Source organism: Nuphar pumila, chromosome 3 (genome assembly GCF_984573655.1).
Source record: "Nuphar pumila chromosome 3, dmNupPumi1.hap1.1, whole genome shotgun sequence".
Lineage (NCBI taxonomy): Eukaryota > Viridiplantae > Streptophyta > Magnoliopsida > Nymphaeales > Nymphaeaceae > Nuphar > Nuphar pumila.
This window is the reverse complement of record NC_143251.1, coordinates 121,623,168-121,641,875: the sequence shown is the minus strand read 5'-3', so window position 1 is coordinate 121,641,875 and position 18,708 is coordinate 121,623,168. Positions and strand designations below refer to the sequence as shown.

General features: G+C 38.4%; 1 protein-coding gene across 3 annotated transcripts in view; it reads left to right on the top strand.

The window, feature by feature from the left end:
• Positions 1-13,606: 13,606 nt before the first annotated feature.
• Positions 13,607-18,708, top strand: part of LOC149843519 (E3 ubiquitin-protein ligase DA2-like) — a 52,887-nt gene continuing 47,785 nt past the window's right edge. For 2 of the 3 annotated variants that reach the window (XM_089999884.1, XM_089999883.1), the window contains exons 1-7: positions 13,607-13,900; positions 14,605-14,907; positions 15,455-15,506; positions 15,590-15,635; positions 15,743-15,824; positions 15,989-16,133; positions 16,211-16,322. In XM_089999884.1, coding sequence (XP_089856010.1) covers positions 14,713-14,907; positions 15,455-15,506; positions 15,590-15,635; positions 15,743-15,824; positions 15,989-16,133; positions 16,211-16,322 — 632 coding nt within the window. In that variant the 5' untranslated portion in view covers positions 13,607-13,900; positions 14,605-14,712. Of the gene's footprint in view, positions 13,933-14,604; positions 14,908-15,454; positions 15,507-15,589; positions 15,636-15,742; positions 15,825-15,988; positions 16,134-16,210; positions 16,323-18,708 lie in introns of all 3 variants that reach the window. The other variant, XM_089999882.1, reaches the window with a different exon arrangement.

Genomic DNA, 18,708 nt, shown 5'->3' with positions numbered 1-18,708 from the left:
TCTGTTGGGACGCCTTCACTGAATTTGTCAAAACTATGGCTGTTTGGAATATGTCAATTCGGGTCTAGTTAGGGATTGTTTGCTTCAATTTGTTTAGCCTCTTTGAATATCATTTTCTGTTTTACATTGAATATTTGACATTATGGGACACGGTGTTCATAAATTTGAATTTCATTGTTGTAAAGTTTTACTACTTGGACATGATTTGCATTGTGTTTCACGAATTTTTCATGTTGGGAATTTTAGACCAAACTTTGTTTAAAGCTTGATTGAGAGGCATCAACCAACTATTTGGTGAAATGCCTCAAGGACAAAAATACTTATCCATATCAGTTTTTTAGACAGCCTACACATCTCACCTAAGGACTATTGTCTCGACTCTATTGGGTTATTTTTAATGGCATTTTGTTTGACTGTTTGGGACCCTAACCCCCCCCCCCCCCCCTAAACCATCCTCATTGTTGCGCTAATTAATCTTAGGGTGAAATCTTGTTTCGTGGTCCATTCTCATAGTGTGTAACTAGTGGTCGAAGACACCTCCGTGCTCTGGTATTCCTCCATAGGTGCATCAGTTTGGTACCAAAGCAAGGGTTGTCAGATTTTTTAATTTGTCATGATTAGTAGTTCTAGGATGTCTAGAAAGTGGTGTGTTTGTGATCGAGCATTAATCATGAAGAAAATATCATTGATGCCTTATTCGTATATGAGGTTCATGAAGAACCCTTGTGTGAATTATAGGGCGAGCCCATTTTCAATGAAAATGTGGGCAAAAACGAGGTTGTTCCAACCTCTATCATTTGTTTAGAAGAGTCTTGGGTTGAGCCCCTTCGTGAAATCCTTAGAGATCCCATCTTTGTTGAGTTTGAAGACATTGAGGATCAAGGAGAAGCCTTGCATGTCAAGCCTGTCCTGAGCGAAGTGACATTCTTTGTTGATGAATGTGATTCGTGCACCTGGAATAACTTAGGTGTTCGTCCGTAAATTTTTTTTGGTCTCATCAGATAAGGGACAAAAGAAAATTTGTTTGCAAAACTAAGAATGATTCTCATAATTGGTTTTAACTGTTACTTTTTATACTGTGTTTCACTTCTAATTCTGAAATAAGAATTGAGCCATCATGCAATATTTTCTCTGAAATCATTTCTTTTATCTGAGATGTTAGTGAATATTTTTTTACTTGCTGATGATCTACATTTTTCTAAGATTTTGATAGCTTTATTACAAGAACAAATCACTAAATATTCTTTTTTTGATGAAATATTGAGTAAATAAAATCTTTTGCAAACCTCACATTTTCTACAAATTCGAGCACATGTAAATTTCAATTTTTGTGAAGGTTCAACAAGGTGGAGTCAGATAATTTTCGAACATGATAAATTCATTTTTTATGTAAGACTATAGTATAGGATTTTTGATGCAGTGGGAAATGCCGAAAGTATTCACGAAAAGGTTACCGACGTGATTGCTTCTTAATCAGCGAGTGAACCGACGTTGTCACGCTATGGGTTGACCTTGGAAAGGTCCTTTCAATGCCCGACTGTGCAATACTCGATATCCAATGGCACGTAGAAGAGGAAAGGCTCAGATCAATGGATCCGAGCAACAACGTATTAACAGGCTGATGATGTGCAAACTGATAATGATAATAGTAAAGAAACAATAGCTAATAGGAAATAAACAGAATGTTTGGAATAAACAAAATGCCAATAGCCTGCTGTAGGCTGAGGCAAACAATGGGGAGAAAGGCTGCAAAACAACTTACGTGAAACATCAAAGAAACAAAAGAAACAATAATGAAGAAAGGAAGTAATGACAAAAGAAATAATGGGCTGACAGGGCTCACAAGGAATACAACTATTAACTAACAGAAAATAAAGAATGACAGTAATAGACGTCAGACTGTAAAGGAGAACAAATAAAAAAAAGGAAAAAAAACTGCTGAAGAAATGAAGAAAGCAAAACTGTGGCTGTGCGTTTCTGAAAAGTTCTCCCCTCCTCACGCAACCCTAGAATAGGGTATTTAAAAGGTTGCTAACGGATCTGGATCTCGGGTCCAATCCTTGGACCCTAGACAAACCCGATGTTGATGACGTGCTGAAACGTTGTCGAGCTAGAACATTGTTGACGTGCATGTGCATGTGCATGCTTCAGACCTTCGTTCTGATGAGTCTCCACCGTCCCATTGGTGTTGGCCTGGGTGATTCTGTAGAGACTGGACCCGGTTCTGCTCTGCATCATTCTGCCCTGGTTGGGAAGAAGTCGGCTGTGACGACTTGTCACCACGATATGCATATAAATCAAACACATTGACGATAGGCAACATGTAGCGATATTCCTGGACGACTCCAAATCAAAGCCTGTAGATTTATTTTGAAATTGATCGTATGTAGCATCTGCTATGGCACTCCCTGGAAGCATAAGCTGAATTTTTGTCCCTCCAACACGCGGTCTTAAGGGTTTGGCTAGAATCCCAACAATACAAACATGCTTACCAAAAACGAGACCACCTTCTAAAAACTTTACTATATCTGCCCTGAATGCATAGTGGCTCTGCTCACCGTCCATAGAGAAATCCCCGTTCAGGATCTTGTTCTAAAAAACAAACCCAAACGGCTTCAAAAGATCATGGTAGTAGCTAAACCGAGCAATGTCTAATAATCGCCCAACAAAACCAGATTTGTAAACCTTCACAAATGTTTGGTCAGGTGGGTTAAGTCCCGAATTATGGAGAATGCCTGGTGAATCTACAAGACAACCATAACCACTTAGCATACGGAACCCAGAAGTAGTAAATTGCATGGCGGACATGTCAACATGGCCTCCAGCCATCGCAAGGTTGAAAACAACATTAGGGAGTATTAGTGAATGAGAATCAATGTTAGCACCAAACAAGGCATTCTGGTAGTCATGGGTGCAATTTTCTGGTTCCACTCCAGTTTCTTTACTATTTGGATCTGCAAACAGAGGCTTTTGGCATAAGGCAGACAAAAAGGACAATTGTGGTTGTTGACTACTTGCAGGATGAAATGGCTCATTATCGTTTTGCAACTGTCGTTGCTGCTGTTCACTGAATGGGTCAAACAATTGCTGATGCAAAAGGCGACTCTCGACCTGGTTATCCAACATTGCATGTGCCTCTTGCTGGAGCATCGTGCAGTCGACATCCCTGTGCAGGCTCGCTTCGATGAACTCCGGTGGCACAATTGACAGTTGGAGGTTCGCTGGGCATGTGTCGATTGCCACCGCACTCGGAAGGCCAACAACATCGACGCCCAATCCACCACTTGCTTTCAACGTGGATGTTGGGTGCATCTCCACCGACGACTCGAGGACAACAAGCCGATCTTCGAATCCATCCACACGCTTCGACAGACCGGCTACCTCCTTTTCTAGGCATAACATATCTTCCTGCATCTCCGTCAACTTGTTGAGTAACTGCTTCATGATCTCCTCTCGCGCCTTTCCGCTCATAGGACCGTTCCTCACTTCTTGCGTCATGTCATTGACGAAGGAGGAGGGACTGGGCTCTGATACCATTTGATGCAGTGGGAAATGCCGAAAGTATTCACGAAAAGGTTACCGACGTGATTGCTTCTTAATTAGCGAGTGAACCGACATTGTCACGCTATGGGTTGACGTTGGAAAGGTCCTTTCAATGCTCGACTGTGCAATACTCGATATCCAATGGCACGTAGAAGAGGAAAGGCTCGGATCAATGGATCCGAGCAACAACGTATTAACATGTTGATGATGTGCAAACTGATACTGATAATAGTAAAGAAACAATAGCTAATAGGAAATAAACAGAATGTTTGGAATAAACAAAATGCCAATAGCCTTTTGTAGGCTGAGGCAAACAATAGGGAGAAAGGCTGCAAAACAACTGACGTGAAACAACAATGAAACAAAAGAAACAATAATGAAGAAAGGAAGTAATGACAAAAGAAATAATGGACTGACGGGGCTCACAGGGAATACAACTATTAACTAACAGAAAATAAAGAATGACAGTAATAGACGTCAGACTGTAAAGGAGAACAAATAAAAAAAAGGAAAAGAAAACTGCTGAAGAAATGAAGAAAGCAAAACTGTGGTTGTGCGTTTCTGAAAAGTTCTCCCCTCCTCACGCAACCCTAGAATAGGGTATTTAAAAGGTTGCTAACGGATCTGGATCTCGGGTCCAATCCTTGGACCCTAGACAAACCCGATGTTGATGACGTGCTGAAACGTTGTCGAGCTAGAACATTGTTGACGTGCATGTGCATGCTTCAGACCTTCGTTCTGATGAGTCTCCACCGTCCCATTGGTGTTGGCCTAGGTCATTCTGTAGAGACTGGACCCGGTTCTGCTCTGCATCATCCCCTGGTTGGGAAGAAGTCGGCTGTGACGACTTGTCACCACGATATGCATATAAATCAAACACATTGACGATAGGCAACATGTAGCGATATTCCTGGACGACTCCAAATCAAAGCCTGTAGATTTATTTTGAAATTGATCGTATGTAGCATCTGCTATGGCACTCTCTGGAAGCATAAGCTGAATTTTTGTCCCTCCAACACGCGGTCTTAAGGGTTTGGCTAGAATCCCAACAATACAAGCATGCTTACCAAAAACGGGACCACCTTCTAAAAACTTTACTATATCTGCCCTGAATGCATAGTGGCTCTGCTCACCGTCCATAGAGAAATCCCCGTTCAGGATCTTGTTCTAAAAAACAAACCCAAACGGCTTCAAAAGATCATGGTAGTAGCTAAACCGAGCAATGTCTAATAATCGCCCAACAAAACCAGATTTGTAAACCTTCACAAATGTTTGGTCAGGTGGGTTAAGTCCCGAATTATGGAGAATGCCTGGTGAATCTACAAGACAACCACAACCACTTAGCATACGGAACCCAGAAGTAGTAAATTGCATGGCGGACATGTCAACATGGCCTCCAGCCATCGCAAGGTTGAAAACAACATTAGGGAGTATTAGTGAATGAGAATCAATGTTAGCACCAAACAAGGCATTCTGGTAGTCATGGGTGCAATTTTCTGGTTCCACTCCAGTTTCTTTACTATTTGGATCTGCAAACAGAGGCTTTTGGCATAAGGCAGACAAAACGGACAATTGTGGTTGTTGACTACTTGTAGGATGAAATGGCTCATTATCGTTTTGCAACTGTCGTTGCTGCTGTTCACTGAATGGGTCAAACAATTGCAGATGCAAAAGGCGACTCTCGGCCTGGTTATCCAACATTGCATGTGCCTCTTGCTGGAGCATCGTGCAGTCGGCATCCCTGTGCAGGCTCGCTTCGATGAACTCCGGTGGCACAATTGACAGTTGGAGGTTCGCTGGGCATGGGTCGATTGCCACCGCACTCGGAAGGCCAACAACATCGATGCCCAATCCACCACTTGCTTTCAACGTGGACGTTGGGTGCATCTCCATCGACGACTCGAGGACAGCAAGCCGATCTTCGAATCCATCAACACGCTTCGACATACCGGCTACCTCCTTTTCTAGGCATAGCATATCTTTCTGCATCTCCGTCAACTTGTTGAGTAACTGCTTCATGATCTCTTCTCGCGCCTTTCTGCTCATAGGATCGTTCCTCACTTCTTGCGTCATGCTGTTGACGAAGGAGGAGGGACTGGGCTCTGATACCATTTAATGCAGTGGGAAATGCCGAAAGTATTCACGAAAAGGTTATCGACGTGATTGCTTCTTAATTAGCGAGTGAACCGACGTTGTCACGCTATGGGTTGACGTTGGAAAGGTCCTTTCAATGCTCGACTGTGTAATACTCGATATCCAATGACACGTAGAAGAGGAAAGGCTCGGATCAATGGATCCGAGCAACAGCGTATTAACAGGCTGATGATGTGCAAACTGATACTGATAATAGTAAAGAAACAATAGCTAATAGGAAATAAACAGAATGTTTGGAATAAACAAAATGCCAATAGCCTGTTGTAGGCTGAGGCAAACAATGGGGAGAAAGGCTGCAAAACAACTAACGTGAAACAACAAAGAAACAAAAGAAACAATAATGAAGAAAGGAAGTAATGACAAAAGAAATAATGGACTGACAGGGCTCACAGGGAATACAACTATTAACTAACAAAAAATAAAGAATGACAGTAATAGACGTTAGACTGTAAAGGAAAACAAATAAATAAAAGGAAAAGAAAATTGCCGAAGAAATGAAGAAAGCAAAACTGTGGTTGTGCGTTTCTGAAAAGTTCTCCCCTCCTCACGCAACCCTAGAATAGGGTATTTAAAAGGTTGCTAACGGACCTGGATCTCGGGTCCAATCCTTGGACCCAAGACAAACCCGATGTTGCTGACGTGCTAAAACGCTGTCGAGCTAGAACGTTGTTGACGTGCATGTGCTTGCTTCAGACCTTCGTTCTGATGAGTCTCCACCGTCCCATTGGTATTGGCTTGGGTCATTCTGTAGAGACTGGACCTGGTTCTGCTCTGCATCAATTTTTATTATTTTGTTCTTCTTAAATTTATAAAATTAAAATTATTTATTGATGAATGTTTTTTCAGGTACCATGATAATCCACCTGGCAAGGTCTCCCAGGAGTAGGTCTGTTCTTGAATATGTTGTTTGGACTGAATTCTAAAAGTTAGATTCACTTGATTCATAATTTGTTTATGACAGTATATTTTTACTGTGTATTGAAAATTGCATTCAGAACTGAAGTTTGATGAATCTATTCTCTATTGATTTGTGTGTTGTTAATTTGTTTTTGGGAATTTAAAGTTTGTAGTCCAACTGTTGAAACAACTTTGAAATCTTACCTAAAATTGTCGTCCATTCTGTTGGGATGCCTTCACTAAATTTGTGTCAAAATTGTGCCTGTTTGGAATCAGTTTTGACGTCAATTCAGGTTCTTCGGGATTGTGTGCTTCAATTTGTTTCGCCTCTCTGAATATCATTTTCTGTTTTACATTGCGAATATTTGACATTGTGGGATATGATATTCATAAATCTGAATTTTATTGTTGTGAAGTTTTACTACTTGGACAGGATTTACATCATTTTTCATGAATATTTCGTGTTGAAAATTTTAGTCCAAATTTTGTTTAAAGCTTTTTTGAGAGGCACACATCAACTATTTGGTAAAATGTCTCAAAGATAAAACTGAACTTGTCCATATCAGATTTTTGGAAAGCCTACACGGCTCACCTAAGGACTACCATCTCGACTCTATTGGGTTATTTTTAATGGCATTTTGTTTGACTGTTTGGGACCCTAAATCCACCCCTAACCCAGCCCCTTTGTTGTGCTAATTAATCTTAGGGTGAAATCTTGTTTAGTGGTCCATTCTCGTAGTGTATACCTAGTGGTCGAAGACCCTTTCGCACTCCCGTATCCCTCTCTAGGTACATCAGTATGTATGGTGTGCCATGAAATATCTAGTAATTTCTTTGAAAAAATCTAATAAAATTTGATGAGAAGTTGGATAAATAATATAAAGGTTGATTAAAATGGTTCTCAATATATATAGAGAGAGACAAAAAAAGCCAGTAGTTATCAACAGTATATGGTGCCTACTGTAGCCAACACTTACGAATGATCAAAGTAAGATCAGACGGCTCACATTATGTGTATTTAAGGCCTACCTTTACTTACCCCCAAGTCGTTCACGCCACTACTCTCTCTCTCTCTCGATATATATATATATATATATATATATATATTTTTTTTTTTTTCATTTCATTTTTAAATTTTGACCGTACATTATGTACTTGATTTCAGCTCTTGAAGTGTTTGATTCCAACACATGGGTTGGTTTTTATAAGGTTAAAAAAATCAACGGTCCAAAATCTTTGTAAATTTTCGGAGGCTCCAAACATCATTTTTTTTATTGAAAGCACATGATCCAGGTGTGGATTCTTAGTAAATTGACCATGCCCAACACATTTAATAGGTGGAAACCATGTGCACCGAAGAAGCTGAAAAACCACGTCCATGCACGTTCATCTAGCACCTAATGTTTAAGCAGCTATGCATTACTTTATATATATGAGTAGTGAGTAAGTGTTTGATGAACGTGCTTAATGGATTTTTCACCCTTATTCTATTTTATTTTTAAATTTTGATTGTATTGATATGATCTATGTACTTGATTTTATAGGGATCAACTCTTGAAGTGTTTGATTTTGACACATGGGTGGGTTTTTATAAGGTTCAATCAACACTTTTTATAGTAATGTTACTGTGCTTCGAGAGCACCTACTCCCACTTACTAGAAATCTTAGTTGTAAGTTGCATTTCTCAATTAGACCTTATAGATGCACTTAACATAATTTATTTGGTACGAATCATGTTATTTTTGACATAAAAAAAGATTTTAAAATTAGGAATTTTGGTATATTGTAAGCTATTGATTTTTGAGAATCTTAATAAACCTGCATCTCTCTCTATATATACACACATTATTCTAACATTGAACTAGTTGTACTTAATATTTGATGAGTTAAACCTCATGAAAAACGACTAAAACACTTTTAAAATAATGATATTTTTGAAAATGTAAGGTTACCTTTTGAGGTCAAAAATTTGATGCTTTTGTATTAGTCATCGTTCGAGCTACCGTTAGTCAAAGGCCACCTGAGTTGCGCTCTCCATCTCTCACTCTGCTACGTACACCACCCATCGAAGGAAGCTGATCAACGGAGCTGCCCCTACCCAGGTCCAAGACCACCTAAGTTGCCCTTTCTTTGTAAAAAAAACCTCTCTACATCATGTGCTTAGGTGTGTACACAAGCTGGGCTCAAATTCAAAAGGCTCGGCTTGATATAAGCTGAGCTTGAAAAGTTGTATACGAACTCAACTCGAGTTCAAGATCAAGCCACATTAAATTACCAACAGTGTAGAGAGCAAGAATTGAAACAAGGACCGCACACCTACACGCAAAATCGTTACCCACTTGCCTAAAGGCAAGTTTTATGCTTGTTAGTCTACAAAAATGGTTCATATCTTAGAAGAAATCCCCATATTACTCTATTAATGGAGTTTGATCGGGCTAATCAAGCTTAATCAAGCTCGATTGCTTGATCAAGCTCGACTCATTTATTTACTCAGATGAGTCTGTGTTAGATTTAAATGAGTCGAGCCTGAGCCAAGCTCAAGCTAGTTCGGCTCGTTGTGTAGCCCTGACTGTGCTAGCGATCCACTCAACGTCTATAAACTAAGAAACGATTTTTAGAGGAAAATTGTTATGGATCCAGAAAGGGGGCCGATCCATGATCCAAGATTCAAATGGATCCTGATGTGCAGAACCTAAACTGGATAACTTGAAAAACTGACAATTGTCAATAGAGGGTGTTTGGTTCATGTTGCACTCCAAATAGAAGAAAAATGCCAAAACAGATTCTATAGACGGCAAAATCTTCTTTTTAACGATCTCAAAAACACAAAAATCTCACCACTGATGGTCGAGATATGGTATGAACACCAGATCAACGGACTCATGCTCACAGGTAGGTCTTTTGGGATTATCCAGTATGAACAAACTAGAATAGGATAATTTTCTATAGATTCGATCAATGACTTGAAGATGAAAGTTGTAAAAAAATTAGTTTTAAAGTTAGAAAAACTAAAATCACTCAAATAGAAAGTCGTATATCTTCGATACGACCTGAGCAAGATGACAGTCTGGTATAGTCCTATATAGTCACTCGTGGGACTATTCTGTCTATTCCAAAACACTTTTGACTATACAGACGATTGATTCAGAACATTTGTTCAACATAAAAGTTATAAAAAATTTAATTATCGAATCAGAGAAACAAAAATCACTTGAATCAGAGTTCGGATGGCTCTGCTACAAACTAAATATGGAGTTGAACTGTTACAATTCTGACAATCACACGAACAATTATTTTCTCAATTCTAGACCCATTTTAACAGCCAAACGAATGAATCAAAAATGTGTTAAACATATACTTTGTAGCCACACATGTTAGTTTTCCAAGAAGCTATCATAAAGTAAATTAAGAGTTATGTTTCAATTACTTTGACTATATTTGATACACACAGTCACAAAATCAAATGGTTTTACACGATTCAACAACTTTAATTTAATCCAAATTTTAGCATTAAGGGTTTATTGTTCAACCTTCACACACAAACACTTCTAAATGTATATTCTCTAATGCCAAATCTCTTCCACCTTATCACAACTCCAATTAGACTATGATAGGACTATAAACAAACCACAAGTACTAAACAAACTAGCAAAAAATTCTTATTCAAAAAGCGATGCTTAGAAGATAATCTCTTTGATGAGACAAGATGTATAATTAATTCAAACTGAGGTAAGTTTAATCAAATTTGATTAGAAATCACAAGGTAAAGTTTTAGCAAAGTATCAAGATTCACTTAAACACAAACAACAGGGAATCTACTCCCTTCCAATTCGGCAAGGGCACCGTGGAAAAGGAAGTAGCCATAACGATTGGTACAAACTTTGAATAGCTACTAAGGGCACACAAACATATTCACAAGTAGCTCTGGTTCACGCCCAGCTGAAGCTATGGTCTGCACCACAGTCTGGTTGTAGCAAGCTTCAACAAAAATGTCTCAATATAGGAGATGACTAGGGTAGATCCTCCATCAATTTTCTTCAACAAAATTTTTTCAGCAAAAGAGAGAAGACCCCCTCAACGCTTTTTCTAAGCTCATTTAAGGGAGAAAGAAAGGTAGCATGACCTCTCATTGGCCATATTGGAAGCTACCTCATTAATCGCTAATGAGAAGACCAAATTTGAAATGCTTTGCTTTTGGATGGTCAATGAGGTGTTATCTTATTGGCTACCTTGGAGGTGACTTGGGCTTATAAAGACTTTAAGTTCATCTCCATCTGCACCAATATGTAGTGAAGATATACTCCTCTTGACTTTGATCAAACAAATTCAAATGGGGTCCATATTGGTCCAACCATGGGAGGCACCAATATGGATCCAATATTTAAGATGAATTGGATCTGGTACAAGATTCAATTCATGCAAATAGATCTCAAACCATTTTAGAAAAAAATAAAATTGCTAAAAAAAATAAAAATCTATCTCGATACCCCATACATCCTCTAGTGCCCTAAAATAATCCTACCGAGCACCAGAACTATCCGGATCCGTAAGATCCAGTACCTAAAAAAATTTAAAAAATAATAAAAAATATAGAATTGATTCCAATATTCGCAAAAATAGAATCGCCACATAAGGTAATTTTTAAAATTCTAAAAAAAAAATCTCAGAAATCGATATGTGCCAAAATGAAGGAGTTACCCCGAAGATCTATTTGAACTCGAATAGGTTTGAAGAAAATTGAATTTTATAGGATATCATATATTGGATCGGGTCTGAAGAGTTGGATTCACATCCAACTCATCTTCAATGCTGTGATCATTTGGATGCTCTGCATCATCAAGGAAAACTCTACTATATTGAAAAATGTTTAATCTTGTATTGATCATTTTTTTGGAAGTACAATGGGTTTATATTGTCAAGAGTTGGCTCTAAAAGCAATGCCCTTTGGGGTCTTGTCACTTTGAGCATTGGATATTGGATTTGGCTTTGGGCTTGACTTGCCCCAATCGATTTCAATCTTTAATTGAACTTATAAAAAGGGTATTTGAAATCATTATTATTATTTTTATTTTCCAATAGACTTGTTTTTTAATTTTTAAATGTTTGGGTACTTTGATCATCCAATCAATGACCTTTTTCATCCCAATTTTTAGTGTGCCTTACTCCCACATCTTGGGTATTGAAGAGACACTCTAGCTATTGGGCTGGTTATGGAGGGAAGCATAACCCATTTCTTCAGGCCTATTTATATCCTTAAATGTGCTTGGTATTAGATAGCTTGTGAATTATGTTTTCTACTTACTCTTTTATCTCTCTGCTCTCATTTCTTTTGAGGCTGCTCAGTAATCGTGTCGACGTAAATATCACCTCTTTTTCATATTTTATTGATTATTTTTTTATAAATTAGACCTTGCATACTCAAATCGTATGACATGTAAGCAGATTTTTCAAAAGCTTCATAAATTAATGGCCCACAATGTATCAAAACTTGATGACTTCATTGAAAAAATAAAGGCGATAAACACATCCATGTGGTTAGATTGAGCAACTTGCACTTCTAGTACCATGATTTCAACCATAATAATTTCATTCCTTTTTATTTTTCTGATAGACAAGCTGGGGTTAGGCAGACCCCACCAATTATACATCATACAATTGGGTTTTGAACTTGCACCGTCCCAACGCAAGGTGATGTGCACTAACTAAGAGCTCGTACCAAACAATCTGAGCCCCCGTTGGTAACAATTTCATACCTTCTTCAGTGCAAAATATTCACCGGCATATACCAAATTGGATCTATTTGCTAATGCACTCTAGTATGGATAGTCTTTTACTTGACATGCATCTAGGGATGCCATATGAAATGCGGATATGGTTTAGATTTTTTGCTACTGAATCCAACAAATATGCAAATCTGTATAGACGTATAAAAGCAAATCCAGTATGAACTTTTCACTATCCAAATCCGAATCCGTTTAGCCCACACTGAATTAGTCTTATATGGTATTGACCTCATCTCATCCGAATCTGAACCGTTTACATTCCTACATGCTTCTACCTTATCTGGGGCAGTGTGTGAATGTGCAAAATCCAAAGCCTAAGCCTGACCCGTTTTAGGCTAAGGGCAGAAACCGTTCATCAAGCCTAGCCCAAATGAAGCAGGCCACAAGTTACCCAGTGGCTCAATTCATCTTCTAAAGGAGAAAGAGCTATGTCACATGGACACGACATTTTGGCCTGGTGCCCCTGGTGACGCGTACAGACAAGAACGTGTGGTTGTTCGGAATGAAGTCAAAATAGGATCGGCTATCAAATTGATTGACATTTAGGTGAATCGGCCGATACTCTTTCTCAAGTGAATGGGCTGATACCGATTCTCAAGTGAATTGTTCTGAATCAGTTAAAAAAATAATTAAAAATTATTTCATGTCAATAAGAACGTGACACATGTTAAAACCGTTAAAATAATATTAAATAAATTAATTTTAAGTATTTTTTACATTTATTAAAAAATAGACTATTCAGATTAGTATCGTATCGATTTTCTGTTGATACGGTACACATAAGGTATTTTAATAACATTGGTGGTTCTTACTGCTAATGTTTTAATAAATTCTTAATAATATTTCATGATATTTCAATAAAAAAGCATTTTAAATATTAAAATATGAAGAAAACAGTTGATGAAAAATTAAAGAATTCCACCAACGAGGGCTCCACTTGTTTGGTAGGAGCAGCTATTGCAAGTCACCTTGCATTGGGACGTTTCAGGTTCAAAACCCAGTAGTCTATCATTTTGCTTGCTTTCTTTAATTGCTTGGGAGTCGGGGACTTTGAACTTTGGGTGTCATCCCACAAAGGTGACCTATTTTCAAAGTTTTAGCAATTAGCAGTGAGCCAGAGCCAAACAAAAGGAATGACAGCAACATGAGCATGTTAGGCACGGGGGCATTATCGTCATTTAAAGTTCAACGTAGAATCTTTAGCGTCTGATCCAACCGTTTTTTTTGTTGGTACAGTGGCGGCAGCAGTGACTGACAAGTGAAGTGAGTGGCTGGTTGGTTGTCTGTACTTGATCCACACTCAGCCTTTTCTCGTTTTCCTCTTTTGCCCCTCTCTTCTCTGTAGCTTTCCTCCCACCACGTTCGCTCCCATTCCGAGAGAGAGAGAGAGAGAGTTCTTTGTCTTATTTGGGTCGCCGTGCCAATCACTACAACGCCGCCGGAAAAGAGCCCCTCAACTTTCGCCTTCGATCGGAATTCCTCTTTTTCGGAGATCTCCGGCCCGTCCGATGCCGAACTTCACGGTAATCCATGTTGCTCGGATCGTGTCAGAGAAGTACGCCTCTCTCTCTCTCTCTCGGTTTTCTGCGATCTCGGGAGGTGTTTTTCTTGCGAAGTCGTTCGTTTCTCGTGTTCGGATTACGAGAAAGGAGTTCCTGTTTTCGTTTTGGATTTCTGTTTCGGGCGTGAGATTTGAAGCGTTTTCTTGTTTTTTTTTCTCGGCGGGATTTTGGTCTCGCTTTCTTTTTTTCTCCACGAGTTCTTCTTTACTTTCCTAGGGTTCTTGATGGTCGATTTTTTGCGTTTGCTCGATTGGGATGGGAAAACAAGGAGGGAACCCGTCGTTTCTCGAGTGGCAGTCTACCGTTCCTTTTCTAAGGGTTTGCCTTTTGCTTTTGTTGTGATTGTCTTTTGAAGTTCTTTTTCTCTCCAAAAGTTGAACTAAAAAGGATTGAGATTCCTGGAGTGATCGTTGGTTTCCTTAAGGTTTTGTATCGGTTTGATCGTTTGGATTGCTTGAGATATGGATTTGGGTCTCTCTCTCTCTCTCAATTTTAGAATTTTGATTTTGGGGGGTTCAAGAAATCGATTACGATTAAAATCACAATAGTTACTTATTTTTTTGACTAAAATTTCCGTACTTTTCTCATTATGAAATCGATGAACGGCGTGCTGTTTCTTGTTGTGAGTATTTCGGCTGATTTTTTGTCTTATTTCTTGGTTTTAGAAGAGAGGCTGTAGCGTCGTGAAGGTTGGTGACATGGAAGTGAAGGGTGGTTCTTGATCGTTTTTCTTTCCTTCTTGCTTCTTCTTCTTTTGATCGTTGTTGGATCGGATGGGGAACAAGTTGGTTAGGAAGAGGCAAATTGTAGATGACAGGTACACGCGGCCGCAGGGGTTGTATCCGTTGGGCAGAGATGTTGATCACAAGAAGCTGAGGAAGCTCATACTTGAAGCTAAGTTGGCTCCTTGCTACGTAGGTGATGAAGAAGGCGGGTTTGAACTAGAAGAATGCCCAATTTGCTTCCTGGTCTGTAATTTACGTCACTTTTTTTTATCTCATTGTCTTGCTTGTTTCACTGTCATGAAATTTGGTTTCTGTTTATTGGGATGGAATTGGATTGCTTTTTTTTTTTGGTGGGGTTGGTTTAATTTTCTTTTCAAATTGCGTTCATAGGCTGGATTGGATTGCTAGGGTATGATGAATGGTGTTTGGCAAATTTGGGAATGTTCAAATATTTGATTGTTTTGGTGCTTACTGAAAATGAGAAATGGCATCGTCGTTGATGGCATGTTTGTTAGACATTATTTCTGCGACAATGGATTGTGGTGGTTTAATCCTGTTTTTCATATTTCCACATATTGCTTGCTGGTTGAATTAATTGACATGCATTATATGCTTGGCTAGTGCGCTCAGTTGTTTATATGTTTAAATAAATTGTACAATTTGGTCACTTCTTTGGACCTAAACAAACTGAAGACTTCGGTTCTTTTCTGTGTCTGCATGTTTATAGTTATGCCAGTTTGTTGGATATTCCCAATGTTATGTTCTTATTTCTCGTTTTCTCTTGTCCTAGTATTATCCTAGTCTCAACCGTTCAAGATGTTGCATGAAAGGCATATGTACAGGTATTTTCTGTTTATTTTTCATTTAATCAAATTTGTAACCATTAGAAAGTTTCGTGCCTGCTTATGGGAGTCTATCTTGGCAGAGTGTTTTGTACAGATGAAACCTCCCCATTCCACTCGCCCTACACAGTATCCTTCACTTTTTTATCAATTTAATTATGCATACAGTGGCATCCTGTTGAATTGAAAAACAAACAGCCATGCTATTGTTAATCCATGAGGTTCTTAACATGAAGGTGCCCTTTCTGCAAAACTTCCAATTATGCTGTAGAATATCGTGGATTCAGGACTAAAGAGGAGAAGGGCAGGGAACAAGTTGTAAGATTCTCTTTATTACTTGATGTTTGTTTTCTTATGAATAAAAAATATTGTGGTACTTTTGTGTTGGATAGCTGGTGGATATTAACATGGATTATGCAGAGATCTGATTTTATGCCATTCGCAGTTTCGTTATTGTGAACCTCTATCCTTTTTTTGCCTAGGAAGAGCAAAAGGTTATTGAAGCAAAAATAAGGATGCGACAACAGGAGCTTCTTGATGAAGAAGAAAGAAGGCTTAAAAGGCAGGAGAGAAGTGTGTTGCCTGGGGAAACTGAACATGGGAATGTCACAAGTAGCTCAATTACAGGTTGGCTGAACTTTTTGTTTTCCCCTCTATATTTACTTAAATTCAGATTATTTTACGTAGATGGAACTTTCTTGCAGTGCATGTGCCACCATCTATGAGATTTTCTTCTCGAGTTGAAGAAATCACACCATCTCAAGATCCATGTGCAGCATCTCTGATGAGGCAGCCTATCCATGCCAGGCAAAACAGGTCCGAATTATTGGCCTTCATGTTGTATGCATGCTAATACATTACATAAATGGCATTTGTATACTTGATAATCTTTGTGTGGTGTGAATTTACATCTTTGGCTCTAATTGTTTCACTGTTATCCTTTGGCATCATGATAATGGTTGCTGCCTTATGAAAATTTATTACTTGTGTCTCTACTTTGCTACTTTTTCTATTTTGGAAGCCTGATTTTCCTTTTGTGGATTAATAATTCTGACCAGATGTATTCATTGTATAGTTCATCCTATGGATATGCATGGTTATTTGATGTTGGTGGGAACTGTTAATTTCATTTCCCAAAATTTTAGTTTTTTGTTTAAGCTTAATCAGCCAGAAATTCTGGCATTGGGGCCAGAGGTGCATAAATATGCTTCCTGCAATGTCAATTTTAATTGAGGGGCATCCCATCAAAAGGAGCCATGCTTCTCTATGTGTTAGTCCTTGAGGGCCTGTTTTTGTGGAGTTGAGAAATTTGGTTTTCATCAGCAGCAATAGATACTCTTCATAAAAGTAATTGCGGCCCAAGAATCTTAAATGAGGAAATGGGGCATTCCTAACCTAAGAATACCCTATTCTTCATTTTTTTTGGTTGGAAATTGATTCCTTAAAATTGCTTTATGAATTACTTCCCGTCCTTTCAAGTTAAAGGCCTGAACCACCTGATCCACAGATCCAAGGTGGGAGATTTTGGCTAGTGTTGGCTTGAGTTTGAGTGTATACTTCATAGCTTTAGGAAGCTCATCAGAATTGGGTGATTATTGCAACTTGTCTTGAGCATATACTAAGATGATTGTTGACCTGTAGCCTATTTAACTTAATTCCCATATGATCCCCAAGTTGATCCATAGATATTAGATCCAAAGTTCCACCTTTTCTGATAATAGTTTGACCCATCACTTCTTCCAAGATCAATTAAGAGATGTGTCGTCTGATATGTGTGTTGGTGGAGACTTCCATAGGTATTTCTAAGTTTCTTCTGTCCTTATGTTTGACATCAGGTCAGCCCTCCTCTGGAACCAAGAGATTCCATTAACATGATGCCAAAAGGGTACTTCAAACCTTCAACTCCTTTTGCAGGTCTATAAGAACTATCTTAAAGGAAAAGCCTTAAGTCCATCAAGTATATAGGTCCGATGACTTCTGTACACAAAAGTGAAGTACAACTTTTGGATGATGACAGTTTAGGAATTGGGATTCTTATATAGTTTATCAATTCTTGTCCAATCGAATATGATGCTCAATCTTGTGTTTGTGCTAAATTCTTAGGACTAAAATTGCATTGGAAATATGTACTATCCAACTTTCATACCTTTGTTCTTGAGCAAGAGCTTCAAACGGCAAGATAGATAATTTCTGTGGCCTACTTGCATATTCTTCATGAAGTCAAGATCAGAATCATGCAAGGTGGATTTCTGAGATGAAATGTTGTCAGAAATCTATTTGTCTCTGCTGCAAGTACCTTATTCTTGCTATAAATGTCAACGAAAAAGTGGTCACATGGGATTTGGGAAGGTCCCAAAAACTGAATGGTTTGGGACATCTATTCTCATTGTAGAACCTCCTCATAAAGACCTCTAGGGTATTTGACAAAAAATAACCCTCACAGAGATAATGTCCAATCAGCTATAAATATACTTAAATGTTATAGATTTATCATAAAAGAAATCGAAATACCATTATTGCTAACATAATCCATCTCTCGCAAAATGGTTAATCAACATTGATAGTTCACCTTTGATCGTATTTTGCCATGAAGGGTTCAAAGCCTTTGTCATGGTTGCAGCCTGAAATTCTGTGCCAATGAACCATGGCTCTATTTCTTAATCTCTCATTTTTTCCCGACCAAAGTGTGTATTTATTTCAGTATTCTCTGTCTTGTTATGCTACATTTCTCATGCTAAGGGAAATCGCACTTGTTCTCACATTACCAAAGTAAATTTCCAATGATTGGATGTAGGAATGTGAGAAGATTTCAAATCAAGTGATGACTGATGTGGTTGAGGATTTGACCAAGGTTGTCAGACTAGGAAGTGGGAAACAATACGGGAAGCAAAAGCAAGAAGTGAGGCATTTTAAAATTTATAGGAAGCAAGAAACAAAGACAAAAAAAAGCAATATGAGAATTGAATGAAAATCAAAATGAAATGTAAATAGAAACTAAAATAAAATTACTATTCTTAAACGTCATGATTTTTTAGTTAAGAATTAATTTTTTGTCAAAATCTAAAAATGACGGCTACCAATTTAGGGAAAGCATGTGAGAAGTGAGTGGGAAGCATGAATAACATGAAAAAACATATAATAAGTATGGATGAAGCATGTGGAAAGTATAGAAGTGTGGGTGAATTGTTAAAATGTATTGATT